Genomic DNA, 21,981 nt, shown 5'->3' with positions numbered 1-21,981 from the left:
AGCAACATGTAATAAGGTTTTATACTTGCTCAACAGTTAAATTATTATTCAGGAATAGCCACTTGGATAATTTTCCTCTAAAAACTATTTACCTGACTGTTGTTTCTGCACTCAGAGTCCGATCTCCCTGACTTCTTTTCCTCATCAAGTTTCATGAGGCTCTCAGGTAGCAAACAAGCCATTTGTATGCAGCCAATGCAACTGAAAGAGAAGTGTAAGTAAATTAGGGGACTCATTACTAGAAATCATGATTGAACACATCTAAAAGACTTGAGTTAAGAGTGAAGTAACCCAATGTATGCTTGTATTTTGACCATACTGATTATCTGTGTTCCGAATCAAGAGCATACATTTGCGTGAGATACATGTTCTTTCACTGTTGACGATCAGATGCAAAAATTAATTGGTCAATTCAGTAGCAATTATGGACATTGAGAAACAGTCATTATTTGCTTACTATATAATGTTAGAGAAGATAAAAACAACATTGTCGTCAGTTTATTGATTCTTCCACAACTGGACCTAACTATGTTTTGGATAATTTCAATTGTTTGGCCTCTAGATGGATGAGTCAACATGATTTTTTGTGAGTCCATACTCTTTTTATAATATCTATTCCATACTCACTTTAAATTCATTTCTACTGATTCCACAGCCCTGATAAAAATGAAACAATACAGTAAAAGGGTAAGAGACTCACGCTCACCCTCTCTTTCCTGAATTAAACAGATTTTGATGTTTCTATCACTGATGCCACAAAGTAGACAAGTAAAAGGCATTGGTGTAGTGTTCAGATCTGGATTAGTAGCTCAAAGAAGAGTACAAGCTCAAATCCCATTTTAGCACCTGTGGAAACTGAATTCAGTTAATCAGCTAGAATTAAAAATTCTGAGTAATAATGACCATAAAAGTACTAAATTGCTTCACTAGTTGCTTCACTGATGCCCTTCAGTTAAAAAAAATAACAATTTTATCTGGTCTGGTGTATAAAGTAACTCCAGATTCATAAGAACTTAGAACACTACAACAGAATACAGACCCTTCACCCCACAATGTTGGGCCGATCTATATAGCCCTACTCCATGATCAATCTAACCCTTCCCTCCTTCACAGTCCATAACCCCAACTTTTTACTTGCATCCATGTGACTTATCCAAGAGCCTCTTAATGCCCAGCCAGAATTAGTGGTTCTATCAACCTCAACTGCTAACCCTGGCAGTGCATTCCAGATACCTACCACATTCTGTGTTTAAAAAAAATGCAACTTCTGACGTCTCCCCTAAACTTTCCTCAACTCACCTTAAACAAATTTACCTTTGGTATTGGTCATTGCCTCTCTGAGATAAAGGTGGTGGCTGTCCACTCGAACTATGCCTATTACAATCTTACACACATCTATTAAATTGCCTCTTATCTTCAGCCATTTCAAAGAGAAAAGCCTTAGCTTGTTCAACCTTTCCTCATAAGATGTGTTCTCCAACCCAGGAAGCATCCTGATTATTCTCCTTTGCATCCTCTCCAGGGCTTCCACATCCTTCTTTTAATGAGGTGACCAGAACTGAAAGCAATAATCCAAGCAGAATTTTATAGAGCTGTAATATTAGCTTGTGGCTCCTGAATTCAATCCCCTGACGAATGAAGGTCAACACACCTTGTGCATTTGGCATTCCGTCGGCTTGTGTGGCAATCTTGAGGGATCTATGGACCTGGACTTCAAGATCTCTTGTTTCAAGGCACGACTAAGAATTCTGCCATTAATCTTTTACTCTGCACTCAATTCTGATGTTCCAAATTGTATCACTTTGCACTTTTCTGGATTAAACTCCATCTGCCAGTTCTCTGGCAAACTCTGCTTCCTGTCCATATCCCATTGTAGCCATCGACAACCCTCTGCACCATCCACAACACCTCCAACCTTCATGTCATCTGCAGAAATAGGTGATTTTAAAACATACTCTGAAATGGCCTTGAAATCCATTCAATCCAATTAAGGGAGCGCTAGAAATACAGGCTTTGCTGAAGATGGACAGATCTGAAAAACAATACAGTGGCCTTGAAACTGGAGGGTGCAGCCAGAAGCTTAATTTTGATGTAGCAAATGCAATATAACATCAATTTTAGGAATGTTTGATATTTATCCATTGTAAGTCCAACTCTTTGTGATAATAACTGGGTTCTTCTGGCACAGCACTATTTGACAAAGTGTGACTTCTATTTATGTGGCTTTACTCGTGAACCTGATAACATCAATCATTAAAACAATCATGTATGCCTTCCCAACAGAAATTGGACCAGTAATATGCAACCTCCAACCTTTAAAATAACTTGCTAATGTAAAAGCAATTTCCTCTTCAAGTCAGTGGCAAGTGTAAATCACAGTGCTCCTGCTTTTGCCAATGGTCCTTCTGCATCTATTTTTTTTCTGTCCTGTACTATTGCACTCAGGCATGACCAATAAATATCACAACTTTACATTTCTCACTTCACCGCAAGATGGTTTAATCATTAGTCCCTTGATGGTCTTGTTCCTTACCAAAGTTTTAATGCGTGAGAGTTTAAAAGGCTGGATCAGCACATCCCCTATCTCACTTCTCTACACTGTTGCCCCTTCTCTTCTCTAGTTTTCTCTTTTCTCCATCGTCTTCAAGGTACAAAATGACACCTAATATGGAAAATATATTTTGAGTATTTGACTTGCTTCCCAGGGATCAGTGCACATATAATAGTGGAACCATCAGAGAACATCGGCAGGGTTTCAACAAAGTTAGTAAGGATAATATTTTAAAAGTAAATTTCACTAAATATAACTTTTTTTTCATGTTCCTCCCATTGGCCCATTAAGACTAAACATAGCAACACTTTGTGCATTGTAAAAGGATAAAAACCAATTTCTATGTGATTAACCTGACATGCAGACTCTGATGTGCATTTAAATGTTTTGGTAGCTCCATTTTGATCTTTATTAAATGTCAGAATTGAAAAAGTAAACAACATACCCTAAAAATTCAGTAGATTAGCCCTTTGATGGCATTTAAAGCTAAACTGACTAATTCCAATATTGAAAGAGTACTGTAGTCTGTTGTCCAATTAAAATTAGTCCAAAACTTCAATGTCCATTCTCCATAAAATGACAAAAATGTTGACTGAATATGTCTATTGCTATACCTAAACCTCCCAATGAGTTGTAGTCTTGCATGAATTTCTAATTTAATGGCATTGTATATCTCTGGTTCATTAAAGTCTGCCACTGTCAGGCACCTATTAAATGAACCAGAACTTCTAAAGCTAATGAGTGCAAAAAAAAAAGTTAGGAGTCATTCATGTAAGACTATAACACTATAAGGTCTAGGAGCACAATTCTGCAATTGGCCATCAAGTCTGCATGCCATTCAAATCATGGCTGATGTATCCTCCCTCTCAACTCCATTCTCCTATATCTTTTGACATCCTTACTAATCAACAACCTATCAACCTTAAATACACCCAATGACTTGGCCACTACAGCCCTCTGTGGCAACAAAATCCATAGAATCACCACCCTCTGGCTGAAGAAATTTCTCCTCTTCACTGCTCTAAAGGGACATTCTTTTATTCTGAGGCTGTGCCCTCTGGTCCTGGATTCTCCCACTCTGGGAAACATCTTACCCATGTCCATTCTACCCAGTCTTTTAAATTTTCAGTAGGTTTCAATGAAATCCCTCCTCATCTTTCTAAACTTCAGCGAGTACAGAGCCAGGGCCGTCAAACACTCCTCATGTATAAACCCTCTAATGCCTGGAATCATTTTTATAAACCTCCTGTGTGGCCTCCCAATGCCAGCACACCCTTCCTTTGACATGGAACCCACAACTGCTCACAATATTCCAAATATGGTCTGACGAACACCTTTCAAAGCCTCAGCATTACATTTTTGTTTTTACCTTCTAGTCCTCCCAAATGACTGATAGCATAGCATTTGCCTTCCTTACCATTGATTCAACCTGTAAGTCAACCTTGCATTTATCCCAAGTCTCAGGAATAAAATTCTCAAATTACCATGCAACATTACATCAGAAAAAGTTTCTTAACAAGAAGCTAAGTTAAGCATTTTCGCTGAAATTTTAAGTGCCTTCATGCATATGTGCACAATTTTATTATTAATGAAGAATGTATTTTGTAAACATACAAATGTTACCACCCAGAGGAATTGTTTCATACACTGTCATCTGCTATTTTCATTCTGTTCCCCTTACCATTGATGGCATTGGTCCAACAACAGCATTGAGGCAGAATTTACGAGACCCAATTCTTATCCTTTTTAATACAAATGCCATTTTACTAATGGAAAAAAGGTCTTTGGTTCCATGATGGGTGCCTTTTGTATCCATTTCGAACTTTCAGCTGATCAATTCAAATAGTGTTTCTAAAGAGGCCCTAACATTTTCTCTGTCAAACCAGGCAGGCACAAAAAAAAAAGAAAGTGTAGCATTTGTCTATATCGTATCAAGTATGACCTCATGCTTTGTTTTATCATTGCTTGAATAGGTAAAAAAAAAATTAACCAAGCCAGAAAAGGGAAATGCCAATAAATCACAGGCACACACAAGTTATGTGTTCATAGTTTTTCAATGCCTTGGAGTCCTGATGATCTAATCCTCATGTTTTTACTTCATAAGCCAATGCATAGAAAATGTGCAAATAAAAAAATATTTTTAAAGCACAATCAACTAATGTCTTTCTCTTGTGCACCATCCTCTGAAACCTATGGTATTTTATGGGGATGATCAATTACATCATCCCTCATGACCCCCTGTGCTAGTTGGTATTTTTAAAAAATACAGAAATATTTTACCTTTCCATATGATCTGCCTACCTCTTACATTTCTGTTTTGAGGCTCCATTCTCAAGGTGTAAAGGTGCATTCAGTAAAGTTGCAGAAGTCAACATCTTCGGGGGTAACATGAACAGAAGCATTCTGTGGTATATTTAACTTGACACAAAAATGCAGTTACTGCAAGGCAATGGGGTGAAGGCAGATATACGAACGGTACAAAATGTCTTGGAATCAATTTTGGAATCAGTGTCATGGGTGCATTTTCTCAGATGAGAAAATCCCAGCAGGAGCAGATCAGAACAATATTATCTAAAATGATGTCCACTTGGATTAAAAATTATGCAGCGTGACGTTAAGGTGCACCAAAGAATTACCAAAGTTTTTAAGATTGAAGCATATTCCAAAAATGTATGGAGTTGGTCTGTTAATTGGTCACATGGGTGTATTTGGGCAGAGTGGGATTGTAGGCAGGAAGGGCCTGTTACAATGCTCTATCTCTTAATTTAAAAAAAATCCTGCCCAAAGGACTTGTCTTCACCAGAATGGGGATTGGACACAGGTACATAAAGGTTTTTGCTGCACAATCTGTTTACAGAGATGTATAGCTGGGTATCTCTTCATGACATTTACAATGCCCTCCAAAAAGTTTGGGACAAATATTTTTTTTACTTTATTTGCCCATGCTCTACAGTTTTAACTTTATAATCAAACAATTCACGTGATTAAAGTGCACATGCCAGATTTTATTCAAGGTTACTTGTGTACATTTTGGTTTGACCATGTGAAAATTACAGCAGTTTTTTTTAAACATAATCGCCTCATTTCAGGGCACCATAATATTTGGGACATAGCAATGTTGAAGTAATCATGTTTAGTACTTTGTTGCATATCTCTTGCAAGCAATGACTACTTGAAATCTCTGATTTACAGCCATTACCAGGTGCTGAGTATCTTCTCTGGTGATGCTCTGCCAGGCTTCTACTGCAGCCATCTTCAGCACTTCGGGAGCTTGTCCCTTTAAGTTTTCTCTTTAGTATATGGAAGGCATGCTCAATTGGATCACGGCCTTGGTCATTCAAGAATATTCCACATTTTAACTTTGAAAAATTCCTTTGTTATTTTAGCAGTATGTTTGGGATCATTGTCTTGCTGCACCATCCAATGAGTTTGGAGGCATTTGATCGAACCTGAGCAGATAAGGTGTCTATACATCTCAAAATTCATTTTTCTATGGCCATCAGCAGTTACATCATCAATGAAGATAAGCGCACCAGAACCTGTGGCAGCCATACATGCCCAGGCATTATACCCCCACCACCATGTTTCACAGATGAGGCAGTATGCTTTGGATCTTGACAGTTCCTTTATGCCTCAACACTTTGCTCCTGCCATCACTTTGATACAGGTTAATCTTGGTCTCATCTGTTCACAAGATCCTTTTCCATAATTCTGCAGGCTCTTTTAAATACTTATTGGCAAACTATAATCTGACCATCCTGCTTCTGTAACTAACTCGTAGTTTGCATCTTGCAGTGAAGCCCCTGTATTTAAGCCTCTGTATTTCTGTTCATGATGCCTTCTGTCGACAATAATCACTGATACATCCACACCTGCTTCCTGAAGAGTGTTTCTGATCTGTCAGACAGGCATTTGAGGATTTTTCTTCATTGTGATGAGAATTCTTCTGTCATCAGCCATCGAGGTCTTCCTTGGCTACCAGTCTCTTCATGATTACTGAGCTCACCAGTACACTTTTCTTTTCTTAATGATGCTCCAAACACTTCATTTTGATAATCCTAAGATTTTGGGGATGTCACTTACCATTTTATTCTTGTTTTTCAGCCTCATAATGGCTGCTTTGATTTTCATTGGGACAACACGGTTGGCGAGGCAGTTAGCACAATGCCTTTACAGTGCCAGTGATTGGGACTGGAGATCAAATCCCATGTTATCTGTAAGGAGTTTGTATGTTCTCCCTGTGTCTGAGACAGTTTTCCCCGGGGGCTCCGGTTTCCTCCCACTGTTCAAAACGTACCAGGGGTGTAGGTTAATTGGGTGTAAATTGGTCGGCACGGACTCTTGGGTCAAAATAGCCTGCTACTGTGCTGTATGTCTAAATTTAAATTAAAAAAAACTCTGGTCCTCATGTTGATCCTAAGGTGATCAAAAGCTTAGAAGCAAGCGAGCTCTCTTATACCTGCACCAATGAAGCAATTAAATATACCTGAGTGCTCACAAATACTTGTGAAGCCAAATGTCCCAAACAATATGGAGCCCTAAAATGGGGAGGGGAGGGGGGGGCCTATATATAAAAAAGTGCTACAATTTCCACATGGTCAAACTAAAATGTATACAGGTACACAATCCTTTATCCGGACATCTAAAATCTGGAAAGCTCCAAAAACCGGCATTTTTTTTTCCTGCTGCTGGTACAGCAGGGAGAGAGAGAGAGAGAGAGAGAGAGAGAGAGAGAGAGAGAGAGAGAGAGAAAGAGACAGCAGTGTGACTAGGTTGGGTGGGGGGGGGGAGAGAGACGCGAGCGCGACTGGAAGGGGGTGGATACAGCAGCACAATTTGGGTGGGCTTAAATCTGAGGCAGCTGCCTGAAATCCAGAAAAAAAACCAATTCAGAACACTGTCCCCCAAGGATTCCGGATAAAGCATTGTGTACCTGAATAAAATCTGGAATGGGCACTTTAATCACATGTAAATTGTTTGATTGCAAATTTTAAATTTTGGAGCACGGGGGCAAATAAAGGAAAAAGATTATTTGACTAAAACATTATGGAGGGCACTGTTTATGCACCATAACAAGGATGTAATAACTAAAAGCCAAAGGAAACATGGGTAGCTATTCTCATCATCAATACAATCTTGACGTAAGGATGTAATCAAAAACTCCTAACAAAATTGATGTCAGTGAAATCAAAGGCACTGCCATATTGACTGAAGCCACACTTGCATGTAAAAAGATCATGTTATTCCTGGAAGCCAAATAAATATACAGTTGTAGGATAATTTGGATGGAATTTATCCTGGTGGAACCCTGCAATAAGTGTGACCATATGCTTTGTCAATGACGTTTTCCAGGTCATCAAATGAAATGTTTTCACAGTTCTCAGTAAAATCCACAAAGATGATAATGAAGTAGTCCAAGCACAAGCTTGTACTGATGAGGCACTTTGTGCTGAACCGGTCCCACTGAATGCATCATCAGTTCCAAAAACTCAAGAATCCCAAACTTTCCCTTCAGGCATCATGTCTCTTGTCACGGAATCATTAGCTTTTCTATTTCTCAACTAACTGGGCAGGGCAGGGCATTGGGAGAAATCTAGAGATTACTATTTTTGAGATCCTGCTTCTTGATCTTTTTTGTCTTTCAAATCTGGATACAGAACCTCATCTAATTTCTCCCTGTGTTGGTAATAATATGGATCACAGCTTCTGGCTGTTCAAGATTCAGACACGTTGTGTGCACGTTGAATAAAAGGTGTTGGACATGGTAGTGTGCAATTACAGCAACAGCATGTCACCCTCATTTTGACGCTACCTATACAAATTTGTACCATGTTAAATAAGTATGTGGATGACACAATGGAGAGGGCTGAACTCTGCTTCACCATTCGTTCAAACAGACAACTTCAACTGGGCCTTTGGCACAGTTTGAAACAACTATTTTATTCAAGCAGATTCTTCTTTTAAATTTTTAAGTTACTGGACTGGATATTTTACCAGATCCACCACTACTCTCTGATTCACTCCTTTGTAGCGGCGACTATGGTAGATGCTACTAAATAAAGGCAAACACACACAAAGGTAGTCAACTCAAGACTGGTTTATTGCAGACATACACAGACCTTTTATTTCCTGCCTGTTAATGAGCTCGGTAGTGAACAGCTGCTGGTCCACATGACCAGCAGGTTAAAGCTATAAGTCATTAGCGCCCCGCCGCTTTAGGCAGGGGCTTCATCTGATCCACTCGCTGTGCTTTGGTGCCCAGCACTGCTAGCCCGCGATGTGTCAGGTAAGTCTGTGAACTGACGGTGGCGGTTCGCAATACCGTACTGTGCACCCACTACACCTTAATGTTTCCTCTCCCGAATTATCTTTCACCTCTCCAATATCCCTCCCAATCATGTCCCTAACCAATTCAACCATTTTAGCATGTTTCTGCAGAAAGAACATAATATTTCATTGTATGTGTATTTATTGTCCCAAAAATCTTCTGCCTCAATTTTGAAATGTTGATTACTATGGCACTAATACCGATTGAAAACATTGCAAAATACTTAATCTTTCCTCACACGTCTCATGTTTAAGTATGGGCACTTTTTAATTCTTATTACTTCCTCGTATGCCAGGAAGTAGTAGTGCAGCTGTCAGAATGTAGTTGCAATGCCTAAAGGACCTGCACAACACACACACACACACACAAACACACATTTGCACCATTGATGCAACTAGTAACAGATGGTCAGGATGGGAAAATAGTAGGAGAATGAAAAGCACTCCCAGGTTTCCAGATCGGGATCTGGAGATACTGATGCTGCAAATCTTCAACAGAGGAGAGATCATCTATGTGACTGAGAGCACGGAGGTCATCCAAAGCAACAGCCAGGAGCTGACAGGAGTGTCATGCCATTGAGGGAATATGAAGCAGATCTTCTTCATCCAGAAAGTGGTAAGTAATCTGGGAAAGCCTGAGAAAATGGTTGAAATTGAGGTTGAAGGATTTAAGAAGTGTCTGGATGAGTACTTGAATTACTTAGCAGAGAGGGTTATGGACTAAGTGTTAGGCTATAGGAATAATATGGAAGGGTGCCCACATGCCACCATGGATAAGTTGGACTGAATGGACAGTTTCCATGCTATATGATTCTACCAAGAATAGAGCAGAATAAGAAATATGACTGCATCAAATATGAAAAGGTGAGAATTCTAAATTCAATGCCAGCTACTCACATACTCAGGTCAAACACAAAATTACTACTAATTGTCAGTTCTCCCTTTCCCACCTTACTGATAAATGCATTGCTATTCACCCTTCATATTTGTCAACCGAAGTGCACAAACACATCCTTTCTAATTCATTCACCATTAGCCTCATACAGATATCTTGATGCCCTGCTTCACCAAATCCTCCAAAGAGACACACAGTAACACATAGCCTCATCTTTTCTCTGCAAACCCCTGCACACATCCACACCCAGTCACCAATCAAGACAACAGATCAGATTCTTTTTCCTGTAGGCAAATATAGATGGAACAAAAAAAGAGTCTAGGCAGACAGAAAGATGGGAGTTTCGAACAAAAACCTTCACAAACATTAAACAATGACAGCTTTGTCAGCTGCTAAGTCAAAGTGGGGCCTCACTGACAATTTCATTTGTTAAGACCTTAATTCCTGGGATTCTCACTTAAAACCTCTCTTTTTATCTTTCAAGTCATTCCATCGAGACTCTTAATTGATGGGCACTTGTTTTGGCTGCTGACAACTTGATCAGTGCAGATTGTTCTTGGGATAAGGATAAGTAGAAGAGCAATACAGAGATAGAAAGACCGAGACAGAGTGCACCACTGAAAATATGTGGATAACATATTAATTAACAGTTAATTCTTAAGGAGAACATTTTCATGTGGACATTACTACAAGAGATTCCAACATAGTTTCAATGGGTACAATCAAATATTTTATGGTCAATTTACTATCCTGGGCTATTTTAACTTCTAAGATTCTAAGATAAAGGTACAAAACTAAAATAAATACATTTTGTTTACATTAATTTATCAAATAAATGTGGGAAACAATTCATAGAGGTACATGAATTTTAACATTATTAATACACTGAAATTCACACACCTCTATCAATATAAAAGCAAACATAACATTCAACATATATGTATATGAGGTATTGAAGATAGGTCAGACAGATTAAAGAGGGGAAGACTGCAAGAATTTCATTCATGCAGAATGGCAATGAGGAAGCGTACAGGAGGGAGATCAGTGAGTTGCGTGGTGTCACAACAACCTTACACTTAACATTAGTGAAATCAAGCAGATGATTGTGGACTTGAGGAGAAATCAGGAAAACATGAACCAACGAGGAGTTGAGAGGGTCAAGAACTTCAAATTCCTGGGTGTCAACATCTTTGAGGATCTGTCCTGGAATCTCCATGTGGTTGCAATCACAAAGAAGGCTCACCAGCGGATATACTTTGAGAGGAATTTGAGAAGATTTGATATGTAGCCAAAAACTTCTACAGATGTAGCATTTTGTCTGGTTGCATCACTATCTGGTATGCTCAGGACAGGAAAAATCTTCAGATGGTTGTTAACTAGGCTTGCGACATCATGGACACCAGTCTTCACTCCATCAAGGACATCTACAAGAGGCGGTTTCTTAAGAAAGCAACCTCTATTCTTAAGGACCACCACCAACTATGCCATGCCCTCTTCACTCTGCTGCCATTGGGAAAAAGATACAAAAGACTTATGACGAGCACTCAGTGGCATAAGGATAGCTTCTTCCCTCTGCCATCAGATTTCTGAATGAACAATAAACTATAGATACTATCTTACTTGGTCTTTTTCTTGCACTATTTTTATTTATTTTGAAATGTGGTTTATAGAAATTTTTGCACTGTGGTACTCCTGCAAAATAATGAATTTTGTGACATGTTCCTGACAATAAATTCTGATTCCAATTCAATTACTGACCTAATTAGAATATTTCTTATATCTAGAAAAATATGATGAGTTTAAAAGGATAGGTTTGGAGATTATTTTACTTGTAGGTCAAATTAGGGGCCATAAATGAAAGATCATTTAATGCAAGGGAATTTAAAAGTAATTCATTTGCTCAGGGAGTACAAAGGCACTGGGGAGACCTTACTTGAAGTATTATATAAGCAGTTTTAGCCTCCTTATTTAAGAAAAGATATGCAGAAGTTGGAGAGGGTTCAAAGGAGGTTCACTACGATGATTCCAGAAATGAAAGGATCATCATACGAGGAGTGCTTCACACCTCTGGGCCTGTATTTATTGGAATTTAGGAGAATGAGGGGGAATCTCTTTAAAATATTTTGAATGTTGAAAGGCATGGACAAAGTAGATGTAGAAAGATTGTTTTCCATAGTAGGAGAGTCCAGGACAAGAGGGCACAACTTCAGGATTGAAGAGCATCCACTTAGAACAGAGATGCGTAGGAATTTCTTCAGCCAGAGGGTGGTAAATCTGTGGAATTTGTTGCCACAGGCAGTTGTGAAGGCCAGATCATTGGGTATATTTAACACACAGATTAATAGGCATCAAAGGTTATGGGGAGAAGACTAGGCAGTGGGGCTGAATGGGAAAATGGATCGACTCATGACTAAATGGCAGGGTAGACTCAATAGGCTGAATAGCCTATTTCTACTCCACTGACTTATGATCTTAAAATGTTTTCAAGTGTGCAGAAAATGCATAAAAGTTCTGGAGAAACTTGTGCATTTACTATGATCACAGGGTCTACAGACTTTCTTGTTTCCCTCCTTTAGGTGAACAGCATGGGTTTGAGAGAATGTGAATAAATGAGGGAAGAGAAATTGGCTCTGCGGTGGGGCTAGATGAGGGCAGTGTGAGGCAGTGCATGGAGCAGAAACAATGGTTGAGATCAAATGACCCATTTCTGTGCTCTGCATGCCAAGTAAAATCTGCTGTAATAAATGGATTTTGATCAGTTGGATTGTACTCTATTCCAATTCTTATAAATATTCCTTGAAGCAACAGCTGGCTTTTGCACATTAATTTTCTTGACTTATGATAAAGTCCATGCATTTTGTGCCAACAGGATCCCTCAAGAAGAGATATGTTAATTACAAAAATATTATAAAAAAAAACTTCAAGGCTGTTTTGACGAGATTTCTTTTTAGTACAGTGTGTTGGCCACCAGGGATTGCAAAATAGCAATCTGAATGCTAATTCTTTAACATCTTTAAATCAATTGTTTTGTAGATTGAAAACCCTGAATGTGTAATTGAATTCTTGTTGTATGAGTTGGCAATGAGCTCCCACATCGGGTGGCAATTATTGATGTAAAATCATGGACAGCTCATATTAAAATTCTGTGTGACCCCTGCCTTGGAATGTAATTTCACAATATCACTGTTTAGACCCCATGTAATGACAAGGATATGCTTTGGTATTGCAGTGAACTGGACTTCACTGTCTATGGGTAGATTAGATGGCCGACCCCTCCTCTTGGCTATGCCCCCATTAGCCCTTATATAATGCCTGTTTTCCCGCTTTACCTCCAAGTTACCTGAAGACCATTGAAAATGCATGTGAAAATGGAGACCACGTTCACCAACACAAGTTATTTACGTTGAGTCTGTCAGAGAGTCTGGTTATTCTGGTCAAGCACTTTAGAACTGATGGACTTTGCTCTTCCAGAACTTCCTGTGCCTCCTGTGGGTATTGGATACTGGCACTCAAAGGGGGACTCGGGGGTTCAGGATTTAATGTTTGCGTGGAAACCGTGTCGTCCAGAACCCTGCACAGGGTATTTGGAGGTTCCAGGCCTATTGTGAGCATTGGGATCTCAGTTCCTGAAGGTGCCAGGTCTCTGATCAAGACAGTATCCTCTCTGCCATCCGGGTATGCCACATAGGCATACATCGGGTTTGAGTGCAGTAGGTGCACTCTCTCGACCAGAGGGTCTGTTTTTCTTCTCCTCACATGTTTTTTTTCAGCAGTACCTGTCCTGGTGTCATTAGCCATACTGGAAGAGTGACCCCCGATGTGGATTTCCTTGGGAATGCAAACATTTGTTCGTGAGGAGTCACATTGGTCTCAGTGCAGAGAAGCAATCTTATGGAGTGGAGCGTGGTGGGCAGAACCTCTTACCAACCTGAGTCTGGAAGGCCTTTAGACCGGAGAGCTAATTTCACAGCTTTCCAAACCGCTGTGTTCTCTTTTTCAACTTCTCTGTTCCCCCGGGGGTTGTAGTTAGTCGTCCTGCTTAAGGCGATGCCTCTTATGAGCAAGTATCGGTGCAGCTCTTTGCTTATAAATGATGAGCCCTGGTCACTATAAATATAGCTGGGATACCTGAACATTGTGAAAATGAAGTGCAGAGCTCTGATGTCTGTGAGGGTGGTGGTGTCTGGGCAGGGGATGGCGAATGGAAAATGCGAGTTCTCATCAATAATGTTATGAAAGTACACGTTTCTGTTGGTGGAAGGAAGGGGGCCCTTGAAATCAACGTGAGTCATTCGAAGGGGCGGGAAGCTTTTATCAGGTGCAGTTTGTACTCAGTGAAGACCTGGGATGACCTTGTCATTTCCCTGATGTCTTCAATAGAGAAGGGCAGGTTGTGTGCTTTGATGAAGTGAGCCATGCGGGTGATGCCCGGGTGGCAGAGCTCATCGTGAATTGACCACAACTGGCTGGTGTCTGCAGCAGCACAGCTTCCTTGGGATAGGGCATCTGGAGGCTCATTGGGCATACCTGGCCTATACACTATCTCAGTTATAGTTGGAGAGTTCGATCACTTCATGATCTTGTCATTCTTTATTTTGCCCCTGTTCGTATTATTGAACATGAATGCTACAGATCACTGAGCAGTGAGCAGAGTGAATTTCCTGCTGGCCAGGTAGTGTCTCCAGTGCCCAATGGCCTCCACAAAGGCTTGAGCCTTTGAATGGCTGCCATTCCCACCATTGCTTCACTTCTGTACTTCCTCGATGCTTCACATCCAGTAGTGGTTCCTGCCACGACGCGCAGCAAGATGGCTGCGCTGAGAAACTTCTGAAGATTGGTGTCGTGGTCCTCCAGATTATGTCAGCAAATGGTGACATTGTCGAGGTAGGGGAAGGTAGCCCTTAACTCATACTTGTCTACCATTTTGTCGATCTGCATCTGGAAGACCGAGACCTCATTCATAATAGCGAAAGGGACCCTTAGGAACTGAGAAAGCTGTCCATCTGCCTCGAATGTGGTGTAGGGATGGTCCTCGGAAAGGATCGGCAGCTGGTATTATGCAGGTTTCAATTTGATGGTCGAATAGACCCGGTACTTCACAATTTCATTCACCATGTCTGAGATTTGGGGGAGGAGGTATGCGTCGAGGAGTGTGAAGTGATAAATATTTTGGCTATAGTCAATTACTAGCTTGGACTTTTCTCCCCCATACAACTACCACCTGGGCTGTCCACGGCTGTTGCTCGGTTCAATTATTTTTTTCTTTGAGCAGCTCTAATAAATTCTCTGTCCCCTGCACTGTATAGACTGCTCTTTGTGGCTATCGGCTTACAGTCGGAAGTTAGGTTCTGAAATGGGGGGGTGTCAATATTCAGCGTGGAGAGACTACATGTAGTGTCTGGCTTTTGGGAGCTTCTGTTCTGCACTGTGATTGGAGGAAGTGGGCCTGAATACTCCGTGGTCACGCTCTTAAGGTAAAGCAGGAAGTTTAGGCCCAGCAACACAGAAGCACAGAAACCTTTCAATACAGACAGTTGGAACTTGCAAAATTCCCCCCCTTTTACAGATCTCGCTGAATACGGTTGCGACGCTAGATAAGTATGGTAGTCTGTTGGGTAAATCTTTAAGTTGTACTGCCGAGCAGTCGTAGAGTTTATAAAGCTCTCAGTTGAGCCAGTGTCTATTAAGCAATCCATCAGATGTCCATTTACCCTCACTTCTCTCATCGAGTTGCTCAGCTGGTGGGGTTTTGCCTGGTCAAGGATGACTGATGCCAGCGCTCCGGTGGCTGCATTGCTCTCCCTGTCAACGCCGTCTTGGTCTGAGGGCCGGGAAGATGGCGTCGACCATGAGGAGCAGCAAGATGGCTGCCATTCCCACCATTGCTTCACTTCCGTACTTCCTCGATGCTTCACCTCCAGTAGTGGTTCCTGCAACGACGTGCAACAAGATGGCGGCAGTGAGCAACATGGAGAGGCAGGGACCCACAATTCTGGGCTTGAGAACGGGGCGAACAACGGTTCAGTGGTCACTCATGTGGTCACCTTCCTGGGGTTCCCCTTGGCCTGACAGACTTTCACTCAATGTCCCCTCTTTCTGCATCCTGAACACATGGAATCCTTCACGGGTCATCTGGCGTGGGGGTGTTTGGCATGTCCACAGAAGTGACATCCCAGGTTGCATGTGGCCATGTAGTTGGTACCAGGGATGGCTGCGCTCCACATGCCTGGTCTTCTGAGAATGCACTGCTTTCGTTAGAGAGGTCATCCACTCCCATTTGGGCTTGTTCAAGAGATTTTGCCAGATTGGGTGTACGGGCAAGGTCCTTCTTCCCGAACTCTAGCAGTTGCTGCCTCACATACCTCGATTTCACTCCTGCCACGAGTGTATCCAGGATTTGCTCTTCTTCTCTCCCCTGGGCTGAGAATACTTCATAGTGGCACTTTCTCATCTGTGTCCATTATTCCAGAACATAGTCGTCGAGTGAGTCACCTTGTCATTACCGACATTGTGAGAGTCAGTGTCTCGCAAGCACATCGTTCTGAGGCCTCAAGTCATGGGCCTTCAGGCCTTTGATGGCCGTCTTGTACATCACGCAGTCCCTGATGACTGCATATCCCTTGGGACCAACTCAGAAAAGGAGGGCCGATCTCTGGAGAGTGGAAGACTTCTTGGGTGGCTGCTAGGTTAAGACTGGAAGCACTCCAACCATTAGGCAAATTCTTCTGGGGCTCTGGGTACAGAGGGTCAACCTGGAGCTTGCCTGGATTCAATAGGGCTTCCATCCCATTTTCAAAGGTAAGCTAAAAAAATTATAATGTGATCGATAGTTCTCAGAGACTTGTGTGGAGCACAAGCACACTTTTATTAGCTTACAATTAATGGCCGGTATCTACAATGGTCTTCAGGTAAATTGGAGGTAAGGCAGGAAAACAGGGTTTATATTGGGACCGATGGGGGCAGAGCCAAGAGGAGGGGTTGGCCGTCTAATCTATACATGGACAGTGAATTCAAGTTCACTGCAGGTATGAAGTATAATTTGGAACTGAACATATTATGTGGAAATTGAAGAAAAGATCACAAGCACTTAAAATGTGACTAATGCAAAAAGTCACAGAGAGGGAAATGAGCAAGTGACAAACAGGAACCATGTGCAACAAAAAGAGAAAGTAAAATGAGAAGAAAGAGTATTTTAAAAGGAGAGATCGTATTGGATCATAGCAAGGAAGGTGTGTTCTGTTGACATCACAATAAAAAGCAAGGATACCCCACTACTATGTGGATTATACCTCTTCACTCCCCTTTTCTAGTAAGGACATAATCACTTTCTCGTAATTCCTCCATTCCTGCTGCCAGGATGTGTCCTACCACTCCAAGACATCCAAAATGTCACCTTTCTTTAATAAACATTTTTCTCCCTACTGTCATTGATAAAGCCTGTATCTATATCTCCTCAATTTCTCATAATTCTACCTTCACTCCCTACCCTCCCTCCATCTCCCCTTAGTCTCTTTGGTCTCTACTCTCCATCCCACCAGCCTCCGCATCCAACACATCATCCTCTGAGACTTCACAACATCAGCGTGATACCACCACCAGCCACATCTTCCCCTCCATACCTCTATCTGCTTTTCACAAGCATCAGTCTCTCCAAGACTCCCTTCCCTCCCCACCTCATTTTCACCTTGTCACTTCCTGCTGTAGTCGCAGAAAATGCAAAATTTGTCCCTACATCTCCCCTCCCTCACCTCCATCCAGGGCCACAAACAGACCAAGGAGATGCAGAGCTTCTGTTGCATACTGTACTTGGTGTGACCTCTTCTATATCGGTGAGATCAAAAATAAATTGGATGCCCAGTGAACCATTTCAATTTACCCATTTATTTCCACACTGATAGGTCTGCCCTTGACATCATCCATTGTCAGGGTAAGATCAAATGTAAATTTGAAGAAGAGTGCATCATATTGCTCCGGGATAGCCTAAAACCTATGGCCTGAACATTAATTTTTCTAGTTTTAGGTATTCTCCTCCTTAATCTGGCACCACTGTTTGCATTTCATCTTTACCCTGTCCTGCTCTTTTATTTTCTCAAACTTCCCTTCCTCCTTTAGTTGTGTTTCCGTCTTCATGCATGTCTCACTTCATCTCGCTCACCTTCTGTCCAATACCCTATCACCTTGAGGCCTCCTCAGCTTCCTTCTGTGGTGAAAGGCACTTGCAGAGATGTAAGGACTGGCCAGTCCAAACCTCCTTGACCTTTCCTAACCCCTCCCTTGACTCCTCCCCGGATCTCCCAATAAAGGCTGGTGTGCCCGGACTTGCCCTCTCTTGTTCCTCTACCTGGAACCTGGCCAAGTAGTGTATCAGTAATGCTCAGGTTTTTGGTAATTAAAGCCGTTTAATCACTCCATCATGTCGATGTGATTATTGTGTGCACCACACCTTCCACTTCATATGGATAACATTGCCCTCTTTATACTTTAGTGTTGAAAAAAGGCTTTCAACCTGAAACTGACTGACCATTTCTGCACATGGATGCTGTCTGACCTGTTGCATTTCTCCACCAGTTCAATGTTTGTACAAGGAATTTATTGTTCTGTTGGTATTACAACTGTGAAATTGTAAAGCTTTCTTCTTAAAATATATTGCTCAATTGGCTCTTGGTGTTTACTGTTATAGATTAGAGATTTATTTTAATGTTAACATTTAAAGACTAGTGATGTGAGCATTACTGTGTCAAGTAGCAATACATTTATAAAATTTTAAATAAAGTCTTCAAAAAAAAAGTAGCAATACATTTCAAATGAATTCATGAAGTTAATAAAAAACAAAACCTTTACACACCCAGTTGCAGCTGTCCAAATGAGACATTCCTCATACTACGGTAAAGTGCTCTTGGGCATTGTTTCATTGACTTGCTTTTACAGCTGGCCCAGAATTACACCACAAAACACTTTCCAAAATGGCCTCATTACTCACTGTTATTGTGCCATTAAATGATTCATTTGAAAAGCTCTGATAATTTGACAAAAATTAACTTTTGCCTGTCAATTTTATTTGAGAAGGCATACACCAAATTGTGACAGGAAAATAACTGTCTGAAACACTGAGTTATTGCAATTAGGCTCATTTTGTACCTCTGCTTTAATTGGGTAAAAGGATAACAAATGAGGAAAGCAATTTAGATATTCTTTAAATACAAACAAAGGTCTTTTTAAACAGCTGCATCAAGAGCAACAGAGAAGAGCAATGTCTTTAAAAAGAAATCTAGATGGAAACATGATTGATTAGTATGGCTGATATTCTGATGTCTGTTTAATATATGGGTAGTTGGAAATCAAATACATATTTGAAGCAAGACCAAGAGTGACAGTTTGCCAAGAAACTGATTCTTCTCCTGACCCACAAGTGGAGCAATAAAAAAAAATTACCTCATATAATGGCTATTTTTGCCCCATTTGCTTAAAAATAAAAGACGGTTATGTGCGCGCGCACGCGTTTCTATCTGCGTGTCTGTGTGTGTTTCTATCTGTGTGTAAGTTTCTATCTGTGTGTAAGTGTGTGTGTGTGTGTGTGTGTGTGTGCATGCATGTATGTTTCTATCTGTGTGTAAGTGTGTGTGTGTGTGTGTGCATGCATGTATGTTTCTATCTGTGTGTGTGTGCGTGTGCATGCACATATGTTTCTATCTATGTGTGAGTGTATGTCTGTGTGCTTGTATCTGTGTGTGTCTGTATATAATGAGTCAATCTCTTTAACTTCCTTCAACATACATCCAGTAAAAAGAGATATTTAACCTCAACTTTACTTTCCGCCTGATCCCCAATCGCTTGGTTCCTAAGATGGCAAAAATATGATTTCAGCCTTGAATATACTCAATAGCCAAACACCTACAATCTATCTACCAATTTAAAGTGAAAGCAATAAATTTTGTGAATTTCAGAAATGAGTGTCAATAATTCTTTCATGGAATAAATTTCAGATCTGTGGTGAGTGTGATCTGAAATCTGTGTACTTTTACATCAGTATATTGCTTTTTGATCAATACTTTTTTATAAAAAAAAATCTTATGAAATGACTATACCTCCATGCCCTGGTGATTTACATTGGCCTCCAGTTTATGGTCTCCAATGGCCAGTCTTGTAATTAATACCTGCTGAAAACTATGTACTCCAGCATTTGCTAATGTACATTGTTTTGCTTCCTACTTATCAATACTTATTTTTTTTTAATTCTCAGCCTTATTTTCTAATTCCTTCTTGGTCTTGCACTTTTTGACCTCGGTAATTTCATCCAACTTGTAAAAGAATTTGGATGCTGCAAATTTCAGCCTCTTCATCATTTCTGAATCCAATTGCTTCACCACTGCCTGCTGCATCTTCGGCGCAAAGCTTATCAGATCACAAATTTGCTTCCTCCATTTCCGTAACACCTCTTAGAACAAGCATTGGGTCATCGACTCAAACAAATGAGGCTTCCTGTCAAATTTAACGAGTAGAAATTGTTTCATTCTCATTTGAAGTCCACTAAATCTTTACAGTAAGATAGTTTTCAATTGCTGTTTACATTAAGGGGCCTTGGCTTCAGTGAAAGTTGTTTACTGCACTCTTTCTTTAAAGAAATAGGCTACATTTATTTTGATATTGGTACTAATGTAATCAAACTGATTTGGAGCCAGAGAATAAAATAGAGATAGTACAAAAAACTGCTGCTTTATTTGTTGAAGTCCACAGTCAAAATGAGTGAGTTTGATTTCTAGGATCAATCAGTTCTTACATCCCATGTACCAACAGTTAGTTAACTCAGTTTAGAATGTTTGTCTGAATATAAAGAGATATTTTGAAGTGATAGCAACAATTTTCAGTAGTTCAACTTACTGATTTATTTCAAAGAATTAACTTGCTCTAATATTTTTTCCCTCTATGTGGCCTGTGGCACTTTTTTTTTAAGTGTCTAACTATTGCGGTTTGTAATATGGTCAATTTAAATTTTTTTTCCACAACTTTATTAATTTCCAGAATGGAAAGATGAAATGTGATGATTATCTTCTCTCCGGGGTAATACAGGGAACAAAAGCAGAGAAGTAAGTTGAATATGCTGACATGGCCAAAAAAAAGTAGTTATGCTCAACCATAATTCTGCAAAATATGAGCTTCATGTGCAGTAAACGTATCATTCATATGAAAATCATTTATAAGAGGTGGACGTTGCTTGTAAAGCTGATATTCATTCCTCCTCTCTAATTGCTCTTTAGAAAGTGGCTGTGAACTAGTGCAGTCATATTAAAAAAGTAATCTCAGAATTTTGACACACATCAGTGGTTTGTTGAGCCATTTCAAAAACTAGTTTAGAGTTTTCCACTCTAAGTCACATCCAGGCTGGGGAATGGTTAAAGTCAGCAGACATCGATAACTAGATGGGATAGAATAATAAATTTCCTTCCCTTAGGTAACCGAATTGAGTTTTTCAGCAAACCTACAATTTCAAGATTATAACTCCTGAACATGTATTTTTACTTGAATTCTAATTCCCCAGCAGTTGTGATAGAAATTGAATATGTCTCTTGATTATTAGTTCAAGTATCATGCATGTGGTAACGTCTCATTATGACATTATATCCCTTTAACACTGAAGAAACCAAACAGATTCAATAATGTTGGAGTGAACCATGAATATGCAGCCCATCCGATGCTGGACAGATTGGGGACTCAATAACAAGTCCCAATCTATCACACTGTTCCTTTGCTGTGTTCCGTGTGGAATCAACAGTGCAGCCAGCCTCAGGAATCTGACCTATGCCAGTCACCCCCAATATCAAATTGGAGACCTCATTCACTATAATGGTGTTTCTCAGACTCGTGAATGGGATATTGATCCTTTTGAAAATTATCTTACTTTAGTTTAAAGCTTTTATTCATTTCAAAATATTTCACAATGATTTTAATTAAATTATTTTTGCTTTGATTTTTTCAAAGAAATTCACCACTATTTTACATTTTAAAATGTCTCAGAATATGAAAGGAATTTGAAAACTATCAGAAAGGCCCCATAAGTTTCCAGAGGAATTAAGCTCCAGATATATGGTTCTCTTCGATGTTGGTGATGAAGTCATTCCAATGAACGTTGAGAATGGAGCGGAGACAGCGCTGATGGAAGCGTTCTAGGAGCCGTAGGTGATGCCGGTAGAGAACCCATGATTCGGAGCCG

General features: G+C 40.3%; 1 protein-coding gene across 1 annotated transcript in view; it reads right to left on the bottom strand.

Moving 5' to 3' along the window:
- acox3 (acyl-CoA oxidase 3, pristanoyl) overlaps window positions 1-21,981 on the bottom strand; it is a 138,972-nt gene that overhangs the window by 46,155 nt on the left and 70,836 nt on the right. Inside the window, 2 exon segments of the mRNA XM_069923121.1 lie at window positions 93-166; window positions 169-206. Coding sequence (XP_069779222.1) covers window positions 93-166; window positions 169-206 — 112 coding nt within the window.

This window comes from Narcine bancroftii, chromosome 3, assembly GCF_036971445.1.
Source record: "Narcine bancroftii isolate sNarBan1 chromosome 3, sNarBan1.hap1, whole genome shotgun sequence".
NCBI classification, from domain to species: Eukaryota; Metazoa; Chordata; class Chondrichthyes; order Torpediniformes; family Narcinidae; genus Narcine; species Narcine bancroftii.
This window is presented reverse-complemented; position numbering and strand designations above follow the sequence as displayed.